This window comes from Cariama cristata, unplaced genomic scaffold (assembly GCF_000690535.1).
Source record: "Cariama cristata isolate BGI_N322 unplaced genomic scaffold, ASM69053v1 scaffold22133, whole genome shotgun sequence".
Lineage (NCBI taxonomy): Eukaryota > Metazoa > Chordata > Aves > Cariamiformes > Cariamidae > Cariama > Cariama cristata.
Genome location: NW_009609268.1, coordinates 19,354 through 43,542, shown reverse-complemented (window position 1 = coordinate 43,542; position 24,189 = coordinate 19,354). Strand labels below are relative to the sequence as shown.

The 24,189-nt window shown below is 36.7% G+C and overlaps 1 protein-coding gene across 1 annotated transcript in view; it reads right to left on the bottom strand.

Annotated features, from left to right (window-relative positions):
• Nucleotides 1–21,270, bottom strand: part of MARK1 (MAP/microtubule affinity-regulating kinase 1) — a 36,411-nt gene extending 15,141 nt beyond the window's left edge. Inside the window, exons 1-9 of the mRNA XM_009697496.1 lie at nucleotides 21,073–21,270; nucleotides 20,302–20,355; nucleotides 12,269–12,317; nucleotides 11,062–11,127; nucleotides 9,977–10,047; nucleotides 8,926–8,982; nucleotides 4,847–5,083; nucleotides 4,638–4,757; nucleotides 296–395 (exon numbers count right to left, since the gene is read on the bottom strand). Coding sequence (XP_009695798.1) covers nucleotides 296–395; nucleotides 4,638–4,757; nucleotides 4,847–5,083; nucleotides 8,926–8,982; nucleotides 9,977–10,047; nucleotides 11,062–11,127; nucleotides 12,269–12,296 — 679 coding nt within the window. The 5' untranslated portion in view covers nucleotides 12,297–12,317; nucleotides 20,302–20,355; nucleotides 21,073–21,270. The remainder of the gene's footprint in view (nucleotides 1–295; nucleotides 396–4,637; nucleotides 4,758–4,846; nucleotides 5,084–8,925; nucleotides 8,983–9,976; nucleotides 10,048–11,061; nucleotides 11,128–12,268; nucleotides 12,318–20,301; nucleotides 20,356–21,072) is intronic.
• Between the last annotated feature and the right edge of the window lie 2,919 nt (nucleotides 21,271–24,189).

Below are 24,189 nucleotides of genomic sequence, written 5' to 3'. Positions count from 1 at the left end.
CCTAATCACAGCGGACAAAAATTATGGCCCTCATAACAAAACCTGTTTCCTTCTGCCTGTTAATTCTGTAACCTTATTTGTCTTTTGCTGCACTTGTAGATTCATGTCAGCTCAGCGAAGTTACAACAGTAGCTACAGGGAGGGCATTGTAATGAAGTTTCTCATTTAAATAAAAAGGAAACATTTTACTTGTACGATGAGATTGTATTCTCAAATTCAATAAAAGAGTTTAGTTTGACTGACAAGATAAAATTGCCTACGTACATGAGATGCAACATCCTTGTAAAAATCTTACCTGTTCTCTTGGTGTCATTAAAATCTGGTTCAGGCTCAGTATATGGCTTTAGTTCTTCTTCTTCATGGCCAACGTTCATCCACCGATCCTTCATAATTTGCTAAGAAAAGAAATGACCTTTAGGTCAATATGCCATTTACCATATCCGATTAAATCTGTGCTAGCTGGTCTGGGGAAAAACAACTTGAAATTCTTAATAATCTGAATGCTGCTCATTCCCTCACATCTTTGCCGCTCACATCTCACAGTTTCTTCTCTTGTCTTTCACATTCTTTTGTTTCCATTAGTTCATTCCCCGCTACTGTTTACCCTTTACGATACACCTCCCCCCGCCCAAAATATCATAAAAACTACGGAGAGAAAAACCCTGCAGTTCTAACACCCAAAAATCTTCCATTTTGTACTCTTCACTTCCACTGTCTCTTAATCTTGTCTTGCCGAGTGCCTGACACTCATGCCCTAATCTTGGTTAAGATCCCCAGATGTTACTACAATACCAACTGTACTACAGTAAATAACTCCCTCAAATAATAACAAAAGAAGTGTTTAGAAACTAAGGAATATTTCAGGAGCGTGCTGATGCTTCTTACAGTCATTTGTTTCAAGATCATGATGCCAACTGGTCATTTTTTCCTATGGATCTTCTCACTGCACTTGACCCAAATATGTTCACAGTTTGGCTGGAGGGAAAAATGCCTCTTAACTCTCTCTATGCCATGCAGATATTTTAAAGATTTCTCCTGCATTCTTTGGAAAATTTCCTTCTGCTGTGGCCTGGGTCTTTTATATGCCTGCAAGATTGCTCAGCTGGAATCTCTAACCACCACCACAATTTCTCCTTAAGGACATATTCATCTTTAAAACAGCTAAAACAATTTTCCCTCCTACAGCAACAGGCACACATGCCTCTTTAGGGACAGATGCTAATATTGCTCACTGGACTGACAGAAGAGCTAAACAAGTGCCAGCAAGTCAAGTTTCCCACAGGCTCCAAATATGCCTCACAAACATCAAATTAAGTTATTTCTCACAAAGAGCAAAAGATTCAATTTTCCATTGATATAACCAAATTCTTTGTATGTAGTGCTGCTGACAAATTACAGACCCAAATAGCTGTATCTTTACAAGAACAATACAGAACTTTGTACTTGGGCCAGTTAACATTTTGCTGACAAGAAGACTTAAAGGTTTGTTCAAAGTTCTGCCACAGAATTGATTGTTTGGCTTTTGAGGGGGATAAAAGGAAAAGGATTGTGAACACATATTGCTGTATTGCATTTCTGGCACCCAGAGCATGGGTCTATTTGACAACAGACTTTGGTTACATATTTGTACCGTGCACTAAGATGACAGACTCCCCAAAGAGTACTATGTAGTATCTGCAATTACAATTTCTTAAAGATACTGTTAATTAAATCTAAAGTTTAAGCATGATGAGATGTTTGGATGACAGGAATCACACTGCTCAAATCCTACCTCCCTTTCTTGATCCTTCTTGAGTTAATAGGCAAAACCAACAACTCCCACCTTCAGAGTTTTTCATGTCTCTCCAGTAGGTAGATCTATAGTTCAATGTAATTTGCTCTAGGTTCCCATCTGTTAAATATCTAAACTTTTGCGAGCTTCTGTCTTTTAAATACATGATCTCATAGGCGTACTGAGTTATTGTACAACTCTTAAAACAGGCTCTTGCAATCAAGCATTTTGAAGTGACACAAATGACATCTGTGTAAGTTCAGCTGGGCTTCCAGTCAGCTGATTAAAGAGCAGCAGCCTTGGTCATGGTATTTAAAGATCTGACTCAAACTGTATTTCTTAAAGATCAACCCAAACTGAATTTCAACCAACTATATATTATTGACGAGGTTCCTCTCAGTTTTCAGGAAAACTATCTAATAAAAATCTGGCCTGGCTCAAGACCTGTCCATCTCAAAATTATTTGTTATTACTCTTTGTAAGCATAAATCTGCTCTGTGGGAATTCCACATAGTGTTGCTTTGCAAAGAATTGAAGACTGGTGGGGGGAGGAAGAATTTTTTGAAATCCTGATAGTTAAGAGAGATCTACATAATTTCTGATCATGCATTTTTCCCATCTCTTCCTGCGAAGATTTACTGTTTTACAACAACATTCTCTTGCTTCTAAAATGTCTTCTCTCTGCTGCTACCATGAAAAAGTCTAAATGAACCACTTTAATAAAAATTTGCCTGGTCCTTACCAGAAGAAAAGTGCTAATCCTAACCTATACAGTGCTGATTCTATGTTGGTCTCAGCTTTGATGCTGTCACTGACAAACATCTTATTGGATGGTCTGGGAAAAACATGCATGGGAACTAAGCAGGTGTATGGCTGGGACTGAGCAAATAATTAAAGGACACAAACAAAAATCTTCTCCACCTAAGATGATACTGTCTTCCCACTTTTAGAAACGTCTAATAAATATATACTTTCTAAGATGATACTGTCTTCCCACTTTTAGAAACGTCTAATAAATATATACTTTCATTCTAAATACGTGTTTTTAGAAGTGCTCAGACAGAAGAAATAGTCATTTCTTTCCAAGCCATGTACCACAGCTTTCTAATTCAATAAATGCGATTTCAGGAACATTCATTTTAAAAAAAGTTTGTGATGTCTGTCTCCCTCAGATTAACATACTGATCAATGCCCGTTATCATCAGTATTTTGGTACTGGCTCAAGACTCCCCATCACATATAACATTTACTCATTCTCTTCCATACAATCTGACAACTATGCCGTTCCAGTGAGGCTGCTATCCAACACCTCTCTCCCAGGGACAGGAAGGAATTTTAGAAGAACTGGGTAACACTACGATATCTAGAAAGAAAGTAAAATTAGATCTGAAGAGAAACTGTGGAAAATCCAGAGGAAAGTTCAATAAAAGGAAAATCTATTTTCCTAAAACTTAAACATGACAAGTAAAAAAGCGATCTTTCACCATCTTCAAGTGACTATGCTCTTACTGTTATGTCCTCTAGACTGTAATAAATACTAAATACAACATATTTAATGAACATCAGTAAAGCAGAAGCCACCATTCGCTACGCTCGTCAGCACAGCACAGATTTATTCAAGTTAAAACTATTTCTAAGAAGTCACAAACCAGCATTAGCTTGAAATAAGTTCCATGCAGACAAAGTTTAGTAAATACATGCTTCCTTGCACAGGTAGCATCCATGCCAGGAAGCATAAGTCATGCCACTACAAATAAAAAGCTGCTCAAATGAGATTTATTCTCTAGAACATCATCCACTGCTGCACAAGTATGCACACAAAGATGAAACAAAAGTCACTGGTGATTAACTCATGCAAATACTATTTTAAAACCATTCTATTTATCTTCTGCTCTACTTCCATCTCTATGGTAAGTAGATGTTATTTAAAAAAAAAAAAAATCTCTTTGTTAAAGAATACACAAAATAGAACAGAGCAGCATTTAGCGTGAACTCTACACAAAATACTTGTTAAGTTTCAGCTCCAGAGTTATGCAATAACTACATGCCAATACAGCAATCTTGGAACAAAACAGCCCCTTAAAAACACTGAACCTTTTAGACACCTTACAAATTATGCACAGATATTCTTTGCATCCCATGAAGAGAAACCTAATTTACTAACCAAAAAAAAAAAACCACCAACAAAAACCCCCCCGAACAACAAAACTCAGTAGAAATCCTCAAAATAACAATACCTCAGCTAAAAACTGTATGTGTTAATTTCCCAGCTGTTCAGAAACAAAGCTACCAGAAGAGGGAAAAGAAAGGACTGAACAGAAATAACTAGCAATTATTAGCTTATTATTCAAAGAGTTCTTAGTGTTTGTCTTATGGCACTAAAACAAACAAAAATCCCATGTTTTTTTGTTTTCTGTCACAGTTATTCTTCTTGTTTCTATCCTGTTTAAGGAGTCATGATGGAAATGGTAAGTTAAGTCAAAAATGCTTATAGTACTGCCTGCTGCTGTTTTTGTTTTTCTGAAAAACTCCAAGCAGAAGGTATTTACAATCTTGTCTTGCCTTCCACACATTTTGAACTAGCTCCATTATCTGACTGAAACAAGTGGGAGCAGTTTGCACTTTGAAGTGCTCTTAAGTGATAGTCTTTAGTCAGCTGCAATCAAGGTTAGACTTTCATTCATTAACACTTTCTATTTTCAAGCTGCACTGTTTCTGAGACATTTCCTTTTTAACTAGACTTTTGGGCCCTTAAATTAGGAAGAAAGTACCTATAGTGAAAGATATAGAAGTTTTAAGCAATTATTGTATTTTATTCTTTCTTAATCTGAAAAGCCTTTTTTCCCCCCAAGATGAAATTACTTACTTCCAAGCTGCCTCGTTTTATTGGATTCAGTACTAGTAGCTTCTTAAGCAGATTTTCACAGTCTGTGGACATATAGAATGGAATGCGGTACTTCCCCCTCAGTACTCGCTCCCTTAGTTCCTTTAAAATAAAGTTTTAAAAGGTGAGCCTACTAATGACATAGAAGATTTAAAGAAAGTAAAAGCCAAGCTTTCACATTGTAACTGTACCTTTAGATTCTGACCATCAAATGGCAATGATCCGCTTACTAGTGTGTACAAAATCACCCCAAGGCTCCACACGTCCACTTCAGGACCGTCGTATTTCTTTCCTTGGAAAAGTTCAGGAGCGGCATAAGGTGGGCTTCCACAAAATGTGTCCAGTTTATTACCAACTGTAAATTCATTACTAAAACCAAAGTCTGCAATTTTAATGTTCATGTCTGCATCAAGTAGAAGGTTTTCTGCCTAAGAGAAACATAAAAAAGGAAAAGGACAATTTATGTATCAGACTAAGATCAATATATTACAGCATATCATTTATCAATAAATGCAAAAATGTTTCTTTTTCTAAAATGGTTCACCATCTGTATCTTTCTTGCAGAACAAAGGAAACTAATCCCCCTGAATACATTATAAAGAGAGAAAACTGACTATGTTTACTCAGGAAAATATAACTGTTAAAAGCAGCTAAACAGACTTGAAAGTCAGCTAGTGAATCAACTATGAAGATTTTCTTTTCTGGAAGAAATAACTTAGTTCAGCTTTAGACTGAAGTATCTAGACATCTCAGAATAGCAGTTTCAGCTTTTGACAGGTTCATGCCACCTTCTGATGCCAAAGAGCGTAAATTTAATCCCAGACATCACCTACCATTTTGGTGGGATAAATGTTAGAAGAGATTTAAGACTTTAAAAGAAGATCTTTTCCACCTACAAGATGAAACACTTCAAGCTACATGCTGTATCTTAGCATTCTGTACCAAAAAATTCTCTCCCCTTTGTTATTAGTGTTTGCTTTAGCAATAACACCAAGGTGTTTAACACTCAAGTATTACATTGTATATGAAAAAAATGCATGTATTACACATTTAAGAATATTAATGCCTGTGCAGCTACCATCATGTGAATACAATGCATCAGGTATACACACATGCAAGTATTCAGGAAGCTGGAGAGTCACTAAACAGTATCTTATACTTAGTATCACAGGGCAGGTCAGGAGATTACAAGAGCAAGGTTAGAGAAATATGACTGTATTACTGGAAAGAAATGAAGTGCATTTCTCAAAATGCAAGGATGCTGTGCAAGGAGTGCAGCAGAACTGGGCAATGTTTACTCATCTGGGTTCCGACACCTGATCTCAGTGTCAGCAACACAGGAGCAGCACTGAGCAGTGCAGGAATCCTTCCTTTTCAACAGGAGGACAGACATTAGCCAGAGCAGAGGATTCACCTAATTGCCAAACATTAGTTTTATAGCAAACACAGACAACTCTCATTGGATGCTGCACTCAGAATTGAGCCCAGAAAATAAAAGAAAAAAATGTCTTAGTTCAGGATCAGAGAAGCAGCCATCAATTTGTTAGTTGCTTTGATTAAAAGGATAAACATGATTTCATTTGGGTTGGTTTGTTGGTTTTGTTTTATTTTTAATAATTTCACTTGCACTCAATGAACAGAATAGGAGACAATTAACTACCAGTATATCAAGTCAATAGCTGTGCAACAGAATTTAAGCCTTTATCAGGAGTAAAATACAGCCCACTTTTACAAACTAATTATCCTAATCCTGGAAAATATTTTATTTTCCCAATTCATGACCTGTAACGTCAGCTGTTTCCAGCTGATGTGCCTGCAGACAGACTCACAGAGATATTTTCCAGATTTGACAGCCTTCTACATTACTGCACAAAGACTTCATTTTCCTTGTGGTGAAAACATTACTGTCAGTGCAGCTGCTCTGCGATTACAATAGTCCTCCTAGTTCAACAGTACTCTGCTATCCAAGTACCCCATGCTTTTAGGTTCCTTACTTCAAACCGAAAACGCAAAAAAACCCCTTTTTAATATGCCAAATAGAAAGACTATGCTCTTGTTGGTTACATATTTAGAGCAAAAAGTATTAATAGTCACTGAAAAGGTAGGATAAGTTTTATGTGTCATAGGATGAGCAAAGCTGGAATTAGTTATAGCCCTTTCTACACAAGCTGCTTACAATCACAGAAAATGAAAAGGAGACAGTTTAAGTATCCACGGGCCTTGCATTCCCTCCTCTTATGCCAGAATAGCCTGCACAAACTTGCACACTTTCTTACATTTCTTCCTAGTTTAGTCTGAAGTAACTTACATTAGATAGAGTTTACCCTTTCTGTTATTAAAGCCAAAAAGGCTTATCAAAAAATCTCCAAAGTGGTACTAGCACCGCAAGGCAGAGATCTAACAATGTCAATTGTTCAGCGTGCTGATACCATGGAGGAAGTAAACACAAGCAGATGCAGACAAAACTTTAAAGTTGCTTCTTCCTTCTCTGCAGCTCCATGAGAAGAGTTTTAAGTAAGATAGATGACACATAACATTTGGAAAGAAGAGATGAAGTGAGAACACCTCCTCAAAGCCATACATTTAGCCTTTTTTTCTTTGGGGAATGTACTTTTCATTTGCTAGGCTGACTTCCTCTCAATCACACCTAACACCGAACTTTTCAAATGAGTCTAGCACAAATTCATCCAAGAGAGAACCGAGAGAGAAAAGCAAACAAAGAAATTATTTTGGAGCCTGCCTGCCTTGCAAAGAGGAAGGAGATAGCAGCAGAGTACTGGTGACAGATGGTAAAAGGGATCCTGCGTGAATGTTGTGAAGCAGTTTTGGATAGTCCTGTGAGCAATGCAGTGAGTTGTATGTGTGCTATGGAACTAAGAAATGAATGAGGGGTCGAGGCTGTAATGGGCTCTGGGAGAAAAAGTGAGATGTAGGATGCTAAATAACTGCAGGGGTTAATGCAGTAAGACTCAACAATATAGCTGAGCAAGCCAGTGCCAGGAAAGTACGAGGAAGTGGCTGGCTCCCTACTCCCAGCGTATAGGGCCGAGACAACCAGAGAAAGCGGCTTGTCCAGCCAAGCCAATAGGTCCCTAGGTGCAGCCTTCTGGAAAGCTCAACAACAGTGGCTGCACTAAGCAGCAGGGAGCTTGACAAAACATTCATGGGCTCCAAACAACCACGCAAGATGGGGAGGAATTTTTAAAAAACAAACAAACAAACAAAACCAACAATATTTGCATAAGATCCAGCCCTTTCCTTCCTCGCATTCTGACTTCAGAGTGCTGGTCAGGCACCTCCATCATCAGATGACAATGGTTTTGGGGCAGGGAGGACTCAGCAGTAAAGGGTGTATTATCCAGCACCATATGCACAGGCAGGAGCTGGCAGATTGACAAGTATTAGGGAACAGATTTGTAAGAAAGAGGTTTAGAGCATGTTGCAGCGTATTATAAGAAAGTTAAGACAAAAGATACTGGTGAAAAAAAACCCTTAGGAATTACTCAACCTCAGCTTTTCACAAGTATTTACATACATCAGTAAAAAAGAACCCACACCAGTGTTTTCTTTGTAAATGTACAAAGACATCAAAGAAAGAGCATAAGCCAATTTTTAAGTGGGTGAAGATCTTGTCTCCAAGTCCCATGATATCTAAACTTGGCATGAAGACAACTTCAGACTCAAGGCTTAGGTTGTACCTGCAATTGCTGCACTCTTTAACATGGTCCGGTATGTTTATACAGATAAATTACTAGAAAGCATCAAAAAAAGGGAAGTTTGACTAATTTCTGTTTACCTTCAATTTATTTTTCTGCCTGAATTAAACACTAGTGTATACACCAGAAGTTCAAATGGATTAGAAACCTAACATATTTCTCATGAATCACTAAGAAAAGACCATTTTATATATCTTACAATATATTTTGAATGAAAATATTTTAATTAAAGTAGTGCTGACTGGTATCATTGAATTTCTGCAGCTTCATTGTGTAGATACCTGCATGTCAACAGGTTTAATTCTTTGGAGAGCGTCTTTTCCTTAAAGCCAAAACTGGAATGAAAGCAACACATGTTCTATTCTTGCCTCTCCCCTGTTCCAGTAGGCAAGCTAAGTTATTTTTGTGCTTCAGAAAATTGAGAATAAAATACAAGTGCTAGTTCCCTCATTCACATGTTTGAGGCATTCAGAGACAGTGGTAAGGGCAAGTATATAGAATGAAATTAAGTCTATAGTGTCAACCAGCAAAATGAAAAATAAATAAGAGCCTACCTTAAGATCACGATGAACTATGCGTTTCTGATGACAGTACTGCACAGCAGACACAATCTGAAACACCAAGATGATCAGTGAAATATTTTGTTTCAATCTAAGTTTTAATATATAATTTAGCAATTTTGGCTCCTGATACGATTTAGTGAAACATAAGAAATTAATAAATAAAGCTTTCATTTTAGAAAATATTCGTCTAAGTTTCATTAAAGCTCAAATACTAAAACTAAAAAGTCTCTAAAAGCAGTTCATTTTTGTATTAAAAGTTTAATACCTACTCCTCAAGGTAACAGAAGAACCATCTACTTTAAATGCCGATCACCCAATAGCAATAACTATAAAAGGAAATTATTCCACTCCCGAACCCAATAGCCAGATATATGATCTCAGACTTTATCTTCTGAAATATCTGGAGCATTATCTCCACAATTCACCCCAAAAGAATAGTTCATTCAACATTTTCATATACATCTTTCACATACATATACACATATAACAAAACCCAAATCTGAATCAGCAAGTTAAAAGCAGTTTCTTTACATGTCATTATATATCTTAATTCTGAAAAATACTAAATTTTGTTTATTTAATTAAAACTTTAAAAAAAATAATGACTAAAAACAGGGTAAGAAAAAGATTAAGATGAGGAAGTTTGTAATAAGAATGCAAACACCTGTTACAGAATACCCTTCATATAAAACAGTGTGACATGACACAGCAATACATGTCATCATATCAACATCTCTAGATGGAACATCTGTTAAATTTAAAATATTCAGAAAAGGATTAAAACCTCAAGTGAGTCACAATAAAAATGTGGCTCTTAGGAACATCCACTAAAAAAGAATGTAAAACAGTTACTATTTTTAGATAGTACGTAGGAAGCAGATATTTTTCCTCTTCAGGGATTTTTTTCCACTCCAGCTTTAATAAACATTATCACAACAATGAATATTTTTTTTTTTTAAGTAAAAGAAGTATGCTCACACTCATGTCTATCCGAAAACACCATAAATAGAAACAAAAGAAAGAGTGAACGTTAATTTCATACCTGCCTGAATTTTGCACGAGCCTCTTTCTCTTTCATTCTTCCATGTGCAACTAGGTAGTCAAATACTTCTCCTGACCACGACAAGGAGAAAACATCAGTCTTATTGCCCAGGTTTTATTTTTCACTGTCGTATACAATCAAATCATGCTTGAAAACAACATTCCCTCTCCTCCCCTTCTTGAAAGGAAAGTAAATCAGAAGCAACCAGGAAAAAGTCTTTTACTGTTTGCATTGCATTTCATTTTTCAGACATTTAATAGTCAAGAAACATAAAAAATAGAACCCTTCATACTAAGGCTTCTTCAATTTTTAAAATAAATTTACGTAGAAAACACTGTGAAACAACAACAAAAATTTGCTTTAATCATGGAAAACATTCATACTGCATATAAGACACACTGGGAAACAGGCAACTTCCTATGTACCAGATTTGTTTCACGTATCTCTAGCAGCTTCACTTAGCAGTATCTGTATTACTTCTGTTTTTTTCCTTCTTGTTCTCTTTCCAATAAAGCTGCTCAAACGCTTTTCAGATCCTTATCTCTGCACTGTCTGAGGAGCAGCTTTTCCCAGCTGGTCACTAGCCCTCACTGGATTCCCTTCCCACATTCAAACATTTCCCATTCAGATGCTAAGCAGCTTCTCAAGCAGGCACCCACTATCCCTCTCGCTCTTTGTGATCCTGCTGGTCTCCCTTCTCGTGTTCCTTATTCCCATCCCCCGGACCTGCCTCTCCAAGGGCTTTGGCACACATTTGCAAGATAAAATGAGGCACCAGTACTTGCCTAAATATAGCAGATAAATATTGAGTCAAGTTTTTTGCCAGAATCGGCAGCAGATTATCTCCTGATATTCCAGCAGAAATCTCAGAACTGTAACTACCTTTAAGCACAAACCTAATGGGTTACTTTACAGAATATGAGTCAAGCAAAAAAGTCTCCTGTGGGAAGGCTGGTAGGACTGTTTTGAAGGCCAGACTGGAATAACCCGTTAACCATAAAACCCTTAAATTCTTCCTAGGCATGCAACCAGCATAGCTTCCATATTTCAGTTTATCCTTAAAGCAGAATTAAGAATCCACTTACCCCCACTGGCATATTCCATTACCAAATACAATGTCTTTTCGGTTTCAATAACTTCAAATAATTTTACTGGAAGAAAAATGAATGAGAGAGATTGCAGCAGGAAGCAAAAGCACAGCACAAACAAAAATTATACTCATGAAGTAAGTATACTTTGTAGCCAGTGATAACGCTAAATCATACGAAAATTTTACATCCTTTAGGTTAGCATTCTTTTGAGGGGACAAAAAGCAAAATTAATTTCTAAATCACAGTTGATAATAAAGCATATTAATTAACAATTCTCTCAGAAGTTTATGCACACTGTACAAACGAGTTCATGCTGAAATTAGTGTTTAATTTGACACAGGCATCTTTAAGATCATACAAACCTTCCCTGTTCTGCTAGTAAACTGCTCCCAGTTAGAAATCTGAGATTCTGACCAACTAAACACCAAGTGGATACCAGAAACTTTAAGTCTGAAAGACTTTCCTCCAATTGTAATAGTAACCACTCATTTAAAACAAACACACCGCCATTGCCACCCCCAAGAAAGCAAAAAACAGCAGAAGCTAAGATGCTGGAAAAGCAACAAACAATTCAAGGGATGAGAAGGGAGTGCCTAGCATGTAGTAACTTGTACATCTCATCCATACCTTGTATGCAACAAGCCCTCTGGCCAATTCAGGACCATTAACTGTCTCTGGAACAAGACTGTCCAGCCCTCCTCAGCCAGAAGAATTGTCATCACAAAGTAGGGCCCTGAAGCTGTGGGGTAGGTGAAAGAACTAAAGCAGAAAGGGAAAATTACATACTTTGTAATTCTATTTTTCTGGAAATATCAGTCAGTGGGAGTCTTTCCTAGACTGAACTAATGGAGTTTTGCTACTTTCACCTAAGAAACTCATGCTTTTTGGCCTCAAGAGTAATTTCAGTAGAAGAGGGGAGTTGGGGCCCTCAACAGATCGGAGCGCTTAGCATCTCCTACTTTGTGTTAAGGCTTTCCTGGACTGAGCCATTTATCTCCTCAGAGCAAAGTTCTTGTTTCAAGCAGAGTCGATAAAGGAGGTGACAATGAAGCATTTACTGAACGTGCATTGTCCTATTATCTCAAAAAAGTTTAATGAACAAAAGCATAGCTGTAAAGTACATTAAAATAAAGCCAAAGACAGTAAAAGGTAAATGGTATAATAATAAAAAAAAAAGTTTGCAGAAATGCAGGGCACCTACCAATATTGGGATGATTCAGTATCTTCATTATTCGTACTTCTCGAAACAACTGTCAAGGAAGCAGGACAATTTTCTTAGATTGTGTTTATTAGGGAAAAGTTATGTAAGAAACGCAATTTTGGATGGCAAAAAGGAGCAGCATAAACCACAGAAAATAGCATTAGCATAAAAATATAGATAAATATAGTGCAGTGAACTCCAGGAAACATAATCTTCACCTTATACATTATATAAAAATAACCACTACCAACTATATATATCAAAAAGACAAATTTTGAAGCTTTATACAAACAGACACAGATAAGTTTTATAGCCCTTTCCAGAGTTTCACATTGACCAAAACCAACAGATTATTCATACATGTTTTTGTTATCTCTTTGCTCCGATTTCTTTGGTGACTGGCAAGCTCAGCTAACTACCCTGAATACATACGTAACTGTGGGTGCAAATACAGGGTGTAGTACTACAGAAAAGTCCCACACAGTCCAGATGTTAAAATGGAATTAGATACCAGGAATCCCAACGTCCCCCAATGTTGCCGCTCTGCAGAGGTGAAGCGGGTGAGTTCACTTTTCTGACAACTACCAAGCTTTACACTAGGTCGCAAACAGCAATGTCCCCTCTCCTCTCAGGAAGGCCTGAAGGTTTATGATTGATGAAAGTCCGCTTTATCATCCCGAGTCACATAATTAAAAACAACTGGACAAACTTACAGCCCTAAGTATATATACCTAAGACAACAGCGGGTTTACTTTTTAGTTATTTTTTTAAAAACTAGAAACAAGAGGTCTTTGCTTTTAAATTTCTAGCATTCATGGGTTTACTGATTAAATAAGAGGTGATGCAAGGCTAATCTAGGGGTTCAAAGGGAACAAGGCAAACGAAAGGAATCCAAAAAGACTACATAGTTCTGTTACTCTATACTCAAGGCTGTCAATACTGATAAGCTTGCACTGTTTTACTTCAAGTGAACAGCGTATCCCAATCATTAAATCTATTTACTGTGCTGCATGCTCTTTAGTCCTGTATTGGGCTGAAGTAGGATGCCGAAACGAAGGAAGGAAAGCTTACTGACTTCAGTGTAATGCTTACACATTTTGGAAACACCTTAGCACTACATTTCTCCTTATAGAGAAACCTGGTTCAACACAGAAGTGCGTTGTTGCTGTTTTGCTTGTCTGATGTCTCAGAGGACATCTCTCCCTCCATTTTCAAAACTAGTCCCATTTGTTCAGATGCTACCTTTGCAAAAGGGCACAATGATGCAAGCTAGAGACTGCACACCTTCTCAAAGAGCAGCACATTACTTTCTGTTTTATGATGGCTGAGGCTACAAGTTAGGAGAGATTAAAATTATTTTGCTTAGACAACACTGATGGGTTTTTTTCCTCCATTTGTGCAACTTAATCGTACCATTTCTAAAATTCTGCATTTATTCTACAAGTTAAGACTATAGAGCAACATTTTTGAAATTAAGCTTTTGATCAAATAATATTATTGCAGTTTTATATTTACATTATTTATTTCAAGCTAGTTACTATCCACTTGCATTATAATTGCCATTAAAACAATTTCAGAAGGAAGCAAAGACTATAAAAGCATTTCTCTGAGAAAATATGAACAGTATGATGCAGTTTGCTTGTGTTCAAAATGTAACACATGGGTACGTAATGCTATGCACTAGAATTAGCTTTAGCAAATATTCTCGTTTCCTCATAAAGTCAGTTATTCCCATGAAAAAACATCATACCAGGCTGTTCTTTGTGTATTTTTTGTTTTTCTAAGTATTTGAATTTGTTGCACAAGGAAAAGTTTCTCAGTTAAATCAATATCAATTAGTCAGGAGCTAACAAATCTAAACCAATAGATGGTAGAGCTTAGGAGAGCTTCTAAGCAGGTATGTGGAAGACTGCATTTCCTGCCAGAAGATTGGAAAGATATTTCATAACTTAAATGTATTAATGCTGGTATAAAAGTTACAGCACTGAAAACATGTCTTCATAAGCAGGATTAAAATATTAGACTTCTATAAATAAAATAATTTCAAATTAGAAAAAAGATCATTAAGAAACAATTACTAATTGGTTTAAGATTCAGACTGATTTCACAGTGACATGAAATTTTGTTCCATGTAATATGTAATTTTTTCTTCCATAAAGCAAAAAGCCTATTAGGAAACAGGCATAAAAGTCCTTTTCCTCAAGACAGAACATTACTCACCTCTGGCCTGATGCAGATACTTTGTTACATGAAAGAAACATTTACTTGCTGTAGTTCTGAACAGAAGACATCACCAAGACCCAAAGTATGGGCTTAGGTTTATTTCATACAAATACCAATAAAATTTTTTACATCTTGTATTATATATCCTGTTGATTAGCCATTTTTCAGAGAACTGAAGCATATGTTCTGATACAAAAGCAGGTACAGAGTCCTGGTAGCCACCTTGAGTATATCAAGAGCATGTAGTCTCTTTTGAAAGAAAGCAGCTATTCTAAATGAACTGAACCAAGCCACAAGGTGAATTCTGGTATTTTCCTGCTGGTTAGTGGCTCTGAGGTAGACTTCTTGTTTGTTTGGGGATTTTGACTCAGAGGCACTTTTAATGTTGGTTGAAATGCATTTGCATGCCTAGAGCAAGAACTGGACAAGGCTGAAGCAGTCCAAGTTATCTCAGATGATGCTCATCCACACAAATCATGTCAAGCATAAGCTGAATGGAAACTGGCTATTTTATTTTACAGATGGGATGGTGTCAGCCTCCTTACAAACATGTGAGAGCAAGGAAAGAGACAAACTAGCAGAGTAAGAATTGAAAGAACAGTTGAAATCTTGGAATCTACCTGCAGGTACCTGCTGACTAAACGGCTTGCTCTGAGAAAAGATTAAAAAACCTTAAGTGGTTGTACTCCCTACAAAACTCCTCTCCTAACTGCCTGCCCACTACTGAAACTACAGCATACAAGGTTGCCACCTTCATGGGGAGATCCACATTCCTAAGAATTCGTGTTCTGCAGTTATCGGCTTCTGACAAGTTTCCAGCAGTTGTTTACCTGGAAAATGACATTTACAGGCCTTTTTCTGAAGAAACTCAGGTATAGACATCTTGCAAATTAGGCGGATGTAACTTACATATTCCATAACACTAATATGTAACCACGTCAAGCAGTTTTGCTAAAGCTGCTTGGCATGACAGATACCTTCCAACCCAGGAAGAAAGAAATTGTTTGAAGGCTGAAAGAACTGAAATAATGGGACAGCACTGTGTAGAGACCACAAACACAGCCACATTACACCCTGTGTAGGTCCTGGCCCCTGCGGTCCAAGAGGATGTGTAAGGGTCTCTCAAATGCAGAGTGGGGAGAAAGAGCAGGGAACTTTAATTCAATACAGATGTTCAAAACAGCAGAGGGGGAGCGAGATGGAAATAGGGCAGATGAACTGCTCTCTGGAGTTCTGGTGTATATTCATGATTTTATTTGGTCCAGTATAAATGCACATTTATACAAATTAAGAAAATGCCAGCATTCACTCCTTCAATTTTCTCTCACAAGACAGAAACAATCTAGAAAATCTCTGAACAATGGATAACACTTGAATAAAAATGTTGACAGTATTCAAGTATTAGAGTACATTAGTTTACATTGCAACTCTACATTCCATGGAGCACTACTTTGCAATAAGTCTTCCTCCCTCCCCTTTCCCCTTGCAGAAGCATGCTGGTCATTAACACTAGTTATGTCAGTAACTACATATTTACAAATAGAGATACCTGTAAACAACAGCCACTACACCCCTCAGTAACACCCAGGATACCTCTATATGCAAAGGAAGAGATGTACTAAGGCAACAAGACCATAGTTATTTCCTACAAAGCCAAGTTTGTTAATTTTATAGAAATCTGGACAGAACAGTGAGAATAGCTGCTCTTTCGTGACAAGGCAAGCTGCAAAATTATGTAATGATTTATTTTATTGATAAAAAAATAGTGTTTTCAGAATTCACACACAGCTCTATTTTCTTGAGCAGCAGCATACTGCTCTCTCAGAAGGTGTAAGTGCTCCCTGACTTCTCTCCCCCCACCCCACCACCCATTTGTAGGATCACTCTTCATTCTTAACAAAGTGCTACCATTCAGAAAAGGTCTTGAACAAACATCTCCTTGTTGCAAATGGGTTGTAGCCTCAATAGCTTACTTATAGTAGAGGACACTCAGCCTCATACTCAATTTGTAGAACGTGTACCTATGAAAAGGCCCAAGGCTTGAAAATTTTATTCCTGCTTTTCCAGTTTAATTTTTCAGAGCAGACTGCAGTAAGTACAAATATCTTCTGTCACACCATTGCTAACGCTTCTACTTGCTGTCAGGTTGACATCTACGTTTAAGATTTACTATTTTAAGTCACTACAATCAAACTAAAAATCTTCAGTTAACCAAGGCTTTTTCTTGCTTTGAAAGATGTGCTTGAATGTTTCCCTAGTTTCTAAATCATTACTGAGAAGGGACATTGCAAAAAAGCACAGTTTTCAATAGGTAACACTGAAATTGTTCCAAATCTTCTACTACTTCTTTACTTCTGTTCTGCTTTTCTTAACAACAGAAAGAACCTAAATTTGAAGCTTTAGATATGTTTAAAGAATAAAAAGCCCGCTGACCCCTAAAAAGGGAAAATCTGAAATGCCACTTGCTAATCAAACCCATTAAGAAAAAAAGCACCTTCTGCTCCACTAGCAGTTTGCAGAAGAGCAACAGAATGCTATTTTAGAAACATCCCTAGTGAAGCCAGTACAAGAAGACACTTTCAATGTAGCAGACATGCAGAAAATAGAACAGCTATTTTGATATAAATTCTAGTTATGATGAAACACAAATACTTACATTTGGGAACAAATTACAATCATGACAGTGGAAAAAGCTAAGTCAGTACAATATGTTACTATCAAGACAGCAAGTTCACAAAAAAGCAGCTCTGTCTTCTAAACAGGTGCTTACAAAGTAAGATTGGAACCACACACTGAACAAATTGAAAACAAAATAAAAGGTAGTGCCCTTAATTCAACATTGTTTATCTATTTAAAGATATAGAGGTCTTGAAGCAAGAAATGTAACTTAAGGCTATCACATAGCATGCACAAAGATGCAAAATTAATAATTCACAAGGTCAGCTTACTTGTGTCATCTCCTAACATTTGATGGTTTAAGTTAAAATAACTGTGTCTGCAAAGTACCCTTTCCATACCATATGGCATAAATAACACTGGAGAGTGGCTAAGAACAAACTAAACTTTGCTTTCGTACCCATGACTAACTACAGACCCAGCTTGCATGACACTCTCTGCAACTGAAGTACATACTTAAATATTTGTGTTTACAAAACAGAACAGTGCATGAGAAGCTATGATGCCTCAACTCATTTTACTTAATTAGGTCAGTAGCAAGTACTATGGTAAAACCTACTTGCACTTGGTATCCTTTATATTACAGTGAATGGAAAGGGGATGGTTTTGTGAATGACCCTGTGCCTAAGATCACTAGATATTTGTCTTGTTTGATTAGTAACAATCAATAGTGACTGAAGGCCTAAAGTTTTGCTGACCTGCGTACAATTTACCAGCTCTGAAGTTCTAAAGACTGTCCTCTCAACTATGCTAATTTAGATGGGTTCAAACTCTGTAGTGGTATTTTTGTGGCAGTAACATACTCCAGTATTCCTCTATAAACATTCATTAGAAAAGTGTCTGTTCTTATTAAAACAATACCACTATCACTGCTTCCCATTCCCAACATTACCTCTTGAAGAAAAACTGACTATTTAACAGTCCTATGTACAGTGTAACCCTGATGACAAAATTATAAAAATTCACATTACAGTGACTGATTTCACAGAACAAGAAATTTTTTTATTTACAATACACAAATGACCTATCAAAATACTAACAGAAGTAGTAATTCTAAGCATGCTGATGAACCATGCTCCCACTCTCACTTGCTTTAAAAACCTACAGTTGCTTGAGTGACTGTGCCAACACTGTGCTTAAGCTTACTTAAAAGCTTTCAGGGAATCAACATTCAGTTTCATTCAACATTCTCAGAAAATTGTAGGAGCTGAAGACATTCAGAGCTTCAAAACAAAGATTATTTTTTCTGCAAATTACAATCAAGATGTTACAAAGGAAAACTATAACAACAAATTATCACACTTTCCAGTCCAAGCAGAAGATGCATGGGATAAACATTTCTAGCAGTTATTGCAGAAGAATGGAATTGTGGTTAAATCACTAAATTTAACTTCTGTCCTCAGTTCTGCTATAAGCTGCTTCTAACTGTACCTAAAAACATTTCTCTTGTTATCAGCTTCCCACCCAAAAACCAATTAACAGCGATGTCCTATTACATGAATATTTTGTGTACTACTTGTGCGGTGTGATAGCATCTTTCATAGGCTATGAAAGTTTAATTTATACTTGGAATGATTTATTGAATAATTATTGAATGTTGTTGTGTGAAATACAACTTATTTATCATTAAAACAATTATCCCAGAAGTAAGTTTCTCATACTTAGTTTCCCAGAAAGTGTTAACATTTTTAACCCTCTCATTGCTCAACAATGAGACAAACTCACCTAGCTCTCCAAGTGTAAATACCAAGCTAGGTAGGAAACAAGCTACATGAGTAGCACAGGACTTCCCCAGTATGCTTGGTCACGTACTACCTCGGTGGGTCCCTCTTCACTAGCTCAAATATCAGCAAAAAGAGATTTGCTTAATTAGGATATAGGACTTAAGGATAGCAAAGCTTTTGCATGGACTCTGCACAGTAGGTTGAATTAAAAAAAAAAAAATCCTGAAGAACTGATACTCAAACAAAAATACTACAGAAGAGAAATTAAAACAAACAAATCAAAGAAAAAGGAATTAAAGTTGTTTATAACTCCCCATAACCAAAGTTACCTAATAAAATAAATGTAACGGCACCCAAAGATCAAAGAATAGCAATAAGCCCCAGCCTCTTTCTCTCATTCTACAGCTACAGAAAGCATCAGTCTAGTATTTGTAAAAATTTGGGATATTTTTTGTTTGTAACGGGCAACTTCCCGTAGGACAATGCAATATTTCTGTCCTTCAGCCAAAACCAAACATATGCCTAGTTCAATAGTAAAAAACCCCAAACCAAACAAAAAAACCCAGGGTTTTCTTAGAACACTTATCACAATGGTTGTGAAGGACTTCCGAATTTCTGTCTACAGGCACAAACAAACAAGAACGTTCTGATTACGTTACTTTTGTCATAGAATCATAGAATCATTATGGTTGGAAGAGACCTCAAAGATCATCAAGTCCAACCGTTTACCTGATGCCACCATGTCCACTAAACCATGTCTTGAAGTACCACATCTAAACGTTTTTTGAATACCTCCAGGGACGATGACTCCACCACCTCCCTGGGGAGCCTGTTCCAATGCCTAACAACTCTAACAGTGAAGAAGTTCTTTCTAATGTCAAGCCTGAACCTCCCCTCGCACAACTTGAGACCTTGTCAATTCTATACACAAAAAGTAATTGCCAAAGGTCCCTTGAATTTAAAAAATATTTTATTAAAGTTGAAAGAATATAAAAACAAAGGTAAAAAAATTAAAGCCACAAAAATTGGCACGCTTATAAGTGTACAAAACCCAATTATTGCATTAAAGAAAAATCCAAGAAAAACACTATCCTTTACAGCATTACATCTTCATTTAGTATGTAGACAAACTATTTGTGCATCTAATCAGATTGAAATTTTATTGTCAGTAAAGAGTAAAGTTGGAGGAGAAAGGAAGAGCAAAGAAGCAATGCATAGCTAGGAAACTGCCCTTGGACAAATTTTACATGCTCATATAGCAAAGACAGTAGGATACCACTGTCTCCCAAGGTCATGCATACACAAAGATGTTTGTTCAGCAAGACAAAGGGACCAAATATTTTTCTCATGTAAATAAAAGATCACAGTTCAACTGTCTACAGAATTTCAGATGTTATGATATATTCTTACCTTTTGCAGACTAGTAGGATTTAGCTGGGTTTTATCTATTATTTTCACAGCAACCTTTGGGTAAAAACAAACAACCATGGATTATTAAACTCGGCAAAAATATTTGAACAAAAATGTATCACACCTCTGTGAGCAAAAGCATAGATGCATCTATAAAACATGCACATATGTCTGCTTTTATGTATTTCATCAAGCAAAATTTCCTCACCTCTACCAGCAGTAGCTCAGAATTTTGCCACCAGATGCTACCACAAAGGAATCAGTTTTATAGTTCTGTCCAAACACTGACAGAAGAATGTTATCTTGTCCACTACAAAACCAGGCCTTCCAAACATAAGATCTACCTATCAATTTCAATATCAAGGATCTATCTATCGATAGATTATCAGTATCAATGAAGTCTATCTATCAATAGATTTCTCTTAGATTTTGGAAATGCTTGGGGATGAACAGACCCTCTCCCAGCCCCAAAATACCCCTTGATGCACAACAAACTTTTTGATCTCTTCACCAAAAAGTTACATTTAAAAAAAAAAAAAAAAAGGGGGTGTGTGTGTGTGAGTGGTTAGAGGGAGAAAGCTCAGGCACCTCAGCTAACTTTTCCTATATCCTGAAACAGCCTCTTTGCATCTTCCTTTATGATGACAAAAAATTGCACTACTTCTATTCAGAAGAGAAAGGTAAAAGAATAGCAGAAATACTTATTATAAAGATAGACAAAGAGAATATAAAACACAGTCAGCTTTGTGTTTGTTTTTTTGAAAGGCTTACCTCTCTTCCAGTAAGCACATGCCTTGCCAGTTTCACTTTGGCAAAATTTCCTTTTCCTATTGTTTTCAGTAAGCGGTAATTTCCAATGTGAGGATGCTCTTCGTTGGTAGATGTAATGGAGTTTCGACATCGAGGGATGTTTTGTCTGCTACTTGACTTGATAGGCTGGACATGTGGTTCAGTGTATCCGTCCACAGAGGTATGCTGGAAGGCAGATAAAATAGTTGGAATTTAGCTGCTTGGATTTTAGACAGTTGCAGCAGAATAGACTAAAAGCATAAAAAGGTGCAGAGGCGAGTCATTTATTTACTTTTACAATATAACTGATAACTTTGGATGGTAGCCTAAGTGCAACATGCTGTCTTTGGGAAGAGTTTGATGCATGTCTCAGGAAAAAAAGAGTCTGCAGAAAGATTTTACCAGCTCCAAAAGTAAAACTAGAGACACCTAGGCAGTAATCAACAAACCATTATGGACTTTTTTTTAAACACAAAACTATGCCAAATTACACACTAAACCACTATATTGCAAATAAACTTGTCTAATCATAACCAAATGTAGTCTTTTAAAAATACACAGTACAAAAAATATTTGTACTTCTGTATATTTGGAAACAGTGTTTCACTCTTTTTTTTTTTTCTTAATTTTTCTTCACTCAAATAACATTGAGAAAAATATTTCCAAGCTTTGTTCCCCAAACCTGTTTGCATCTTTTTGTAAGTCACAGAAGTTATCATTCAAGTAACGAACAATCTACTTCTTTATTTAAATATAATAATCTATTCTTAAAAAGAAAAAACTCCATGATATCTCAAATATATTTTAAATCTCAAAGAGTCTGAAGAACTAAAAGGATGTTATTTTTAATGCATGCCAACACATCATCCTACATTAAACGTTAGTCACTGAAATCTGCAGTGCTTCCGTACTCTTTAACTTCCAAGTATATAAGGGGCAAGATATAGATACGGCTTGGAAACGTTCCAAGGAGAAACCAAAGTAAAAAGGAGTGTTAAGTGTTTCAGTATTTCAAATGCTTTCTAACATTAGCAGCAGATGGGTAAAAACATTTAACAGGTAAAATTTGGCCTCTTTTTAAGTTACAGATTTTAAGGCAGGCAGGTAGAAACAGTGTCTTCTCAGACCAGTTTTTAGATTTTGTAACAGGATGGCATGCTGACTCCCAGCTCACTCAGTTCCTGCTAAGCATAAAGCACCAACAAAACTCAAAAAACACCTTAATATTTTCCCATTTTTTTCTGCTTCAAGCAAAAAGTGGGTATCTTGATATCTTTGTACAGAGCACTAACTGAGCCTGTTTCTTCATAGACCAGAGGTTTCTAGATCTCTGACCCTGAGCTGAAAGCAGAGTCAGAAGGCAGTGGGAGGTTTCACTGTTTCTCTCAACATCCAACCTAATGTTGGTCTATGCTGATCTCACCTGTCATTCTATAAACAAGTAATTGTTTTCTTATACAAAATGGAATTTAAAGCAGTGCTTCCAAGTTCAGTATGCATTTATTATAGACTGAAGTCAGTCCCCTCCTGTAAACACCCCGGCTTATAGATAGTCCCACTGAGCTAGGCAGAGTTATTTCAGGACATAAGCACTAGTAGAATTGGGAAAACTAGCAAACAGCTGCGACGCAACCGGAAAAAACAAGGAGTATACCACAACCAGAATGTTCTTCCCAAATGTAGAACAACTCTGCTTACATCACCTCAGCATTATTAATTATTCACTACAGCCAGGAGAACAGTCCTAAATATAATTTTCTGTTTGTCTTTTCATTACCTGAGTCTCTCTGCAAAATACTACTGTACCCCCACTGCTAAACCCTTTTCCAAATCACTGCAGAATCAAGCAAGCCAAGCATGTTTAGATTCTGTATATCAGACAAATTTACTCAACCATGAAATAATACGCTAGCAATAGTATTTATCCTTTAAAAACACGTAATTAAAATATGTTCTGTGGACTTGGAAAGAGCGGATCAGAAGAACAGCTCCAGGCGAAGAGGCTTTGAAACACTCCTTCAACATCCAGCACTAGTCCTACATGTGATAAACCAGAGCCCAAATAAAAGTCTCGCCTAAGAAAACACCATGCAAGATCAGTATTTGTATGGTGCTAATAATGAATATTACAGATGTACCCAGAACCCTGTCCAGAGCTACAGCACTATGCTATACAGGTAAGTTTTAAAAGTTTTTGAGTCTACTTATGCACACAATTAGATCTTCACTACTTGAAATAGAATGCCTACCAGAAGCATTAGCAACCTTAATATCAATTGCTAATTTCATATGCTTCATAGGATTAGCCTACTTCCAGTAGATACATGAAGGGATCTTTTAGATAAACAGTTGGATAGGCAAGCCAAAACCAATGCCATAGGCAAAGTGAAAGACAGCTTCACAGGATAGATCATTTTAATGTAGATTTAACAGGGAAAGCAATTATTTAATCATGACAATCTAATTCTAACACAGAACCAAATATGAAGAGGGGAAAAAAAAAAAAAGTAACAAGGTTCATGGTCATGATGATTCTGGATTTCAGTCTTTTTGTGACAGAAAAACTAAGCCCCTCTAGACAGTTTCTTAATTATTCCCTCTTAAGACAGATTACCTTCAGAGTCAACCATTCTCCCCAGCTATGCCCATGGATGACAGAAAATATGCATAGAGAAGGTCAAGTTTCTTAGTTTGTGAGCCACATGCATATATATAATTTCTGAATTTCTGAATGAAACTCAAATTAATTCTTCCTGAATCTTGCAACAGGCCTCTCTCTTGCACATAAACAGCTCCCTATTGTAGGAAAACACAGAAGAATTTAAACTAGGAACTCATCAACTTGTAGAAATCAGCATTCAATGAAATTGAAACATAACAAGGTTAAGATGTTGAAAAAAGATCAAGTTAGGTCAAGTAACAGAATCTCTCTGAGATTATTTCCAAACAATGCTAAAGCTGAATTCCACAGAAGCATGCAATATCCACACTGTCTAGAAAGACAAGCTATGTAGTCTTAAGAGCTTTCTGGTCCATTACAATATGTTCATTCATTATGCATCAGCTACTATGTGGCTATTTAAAAATGCCATTTCAGAA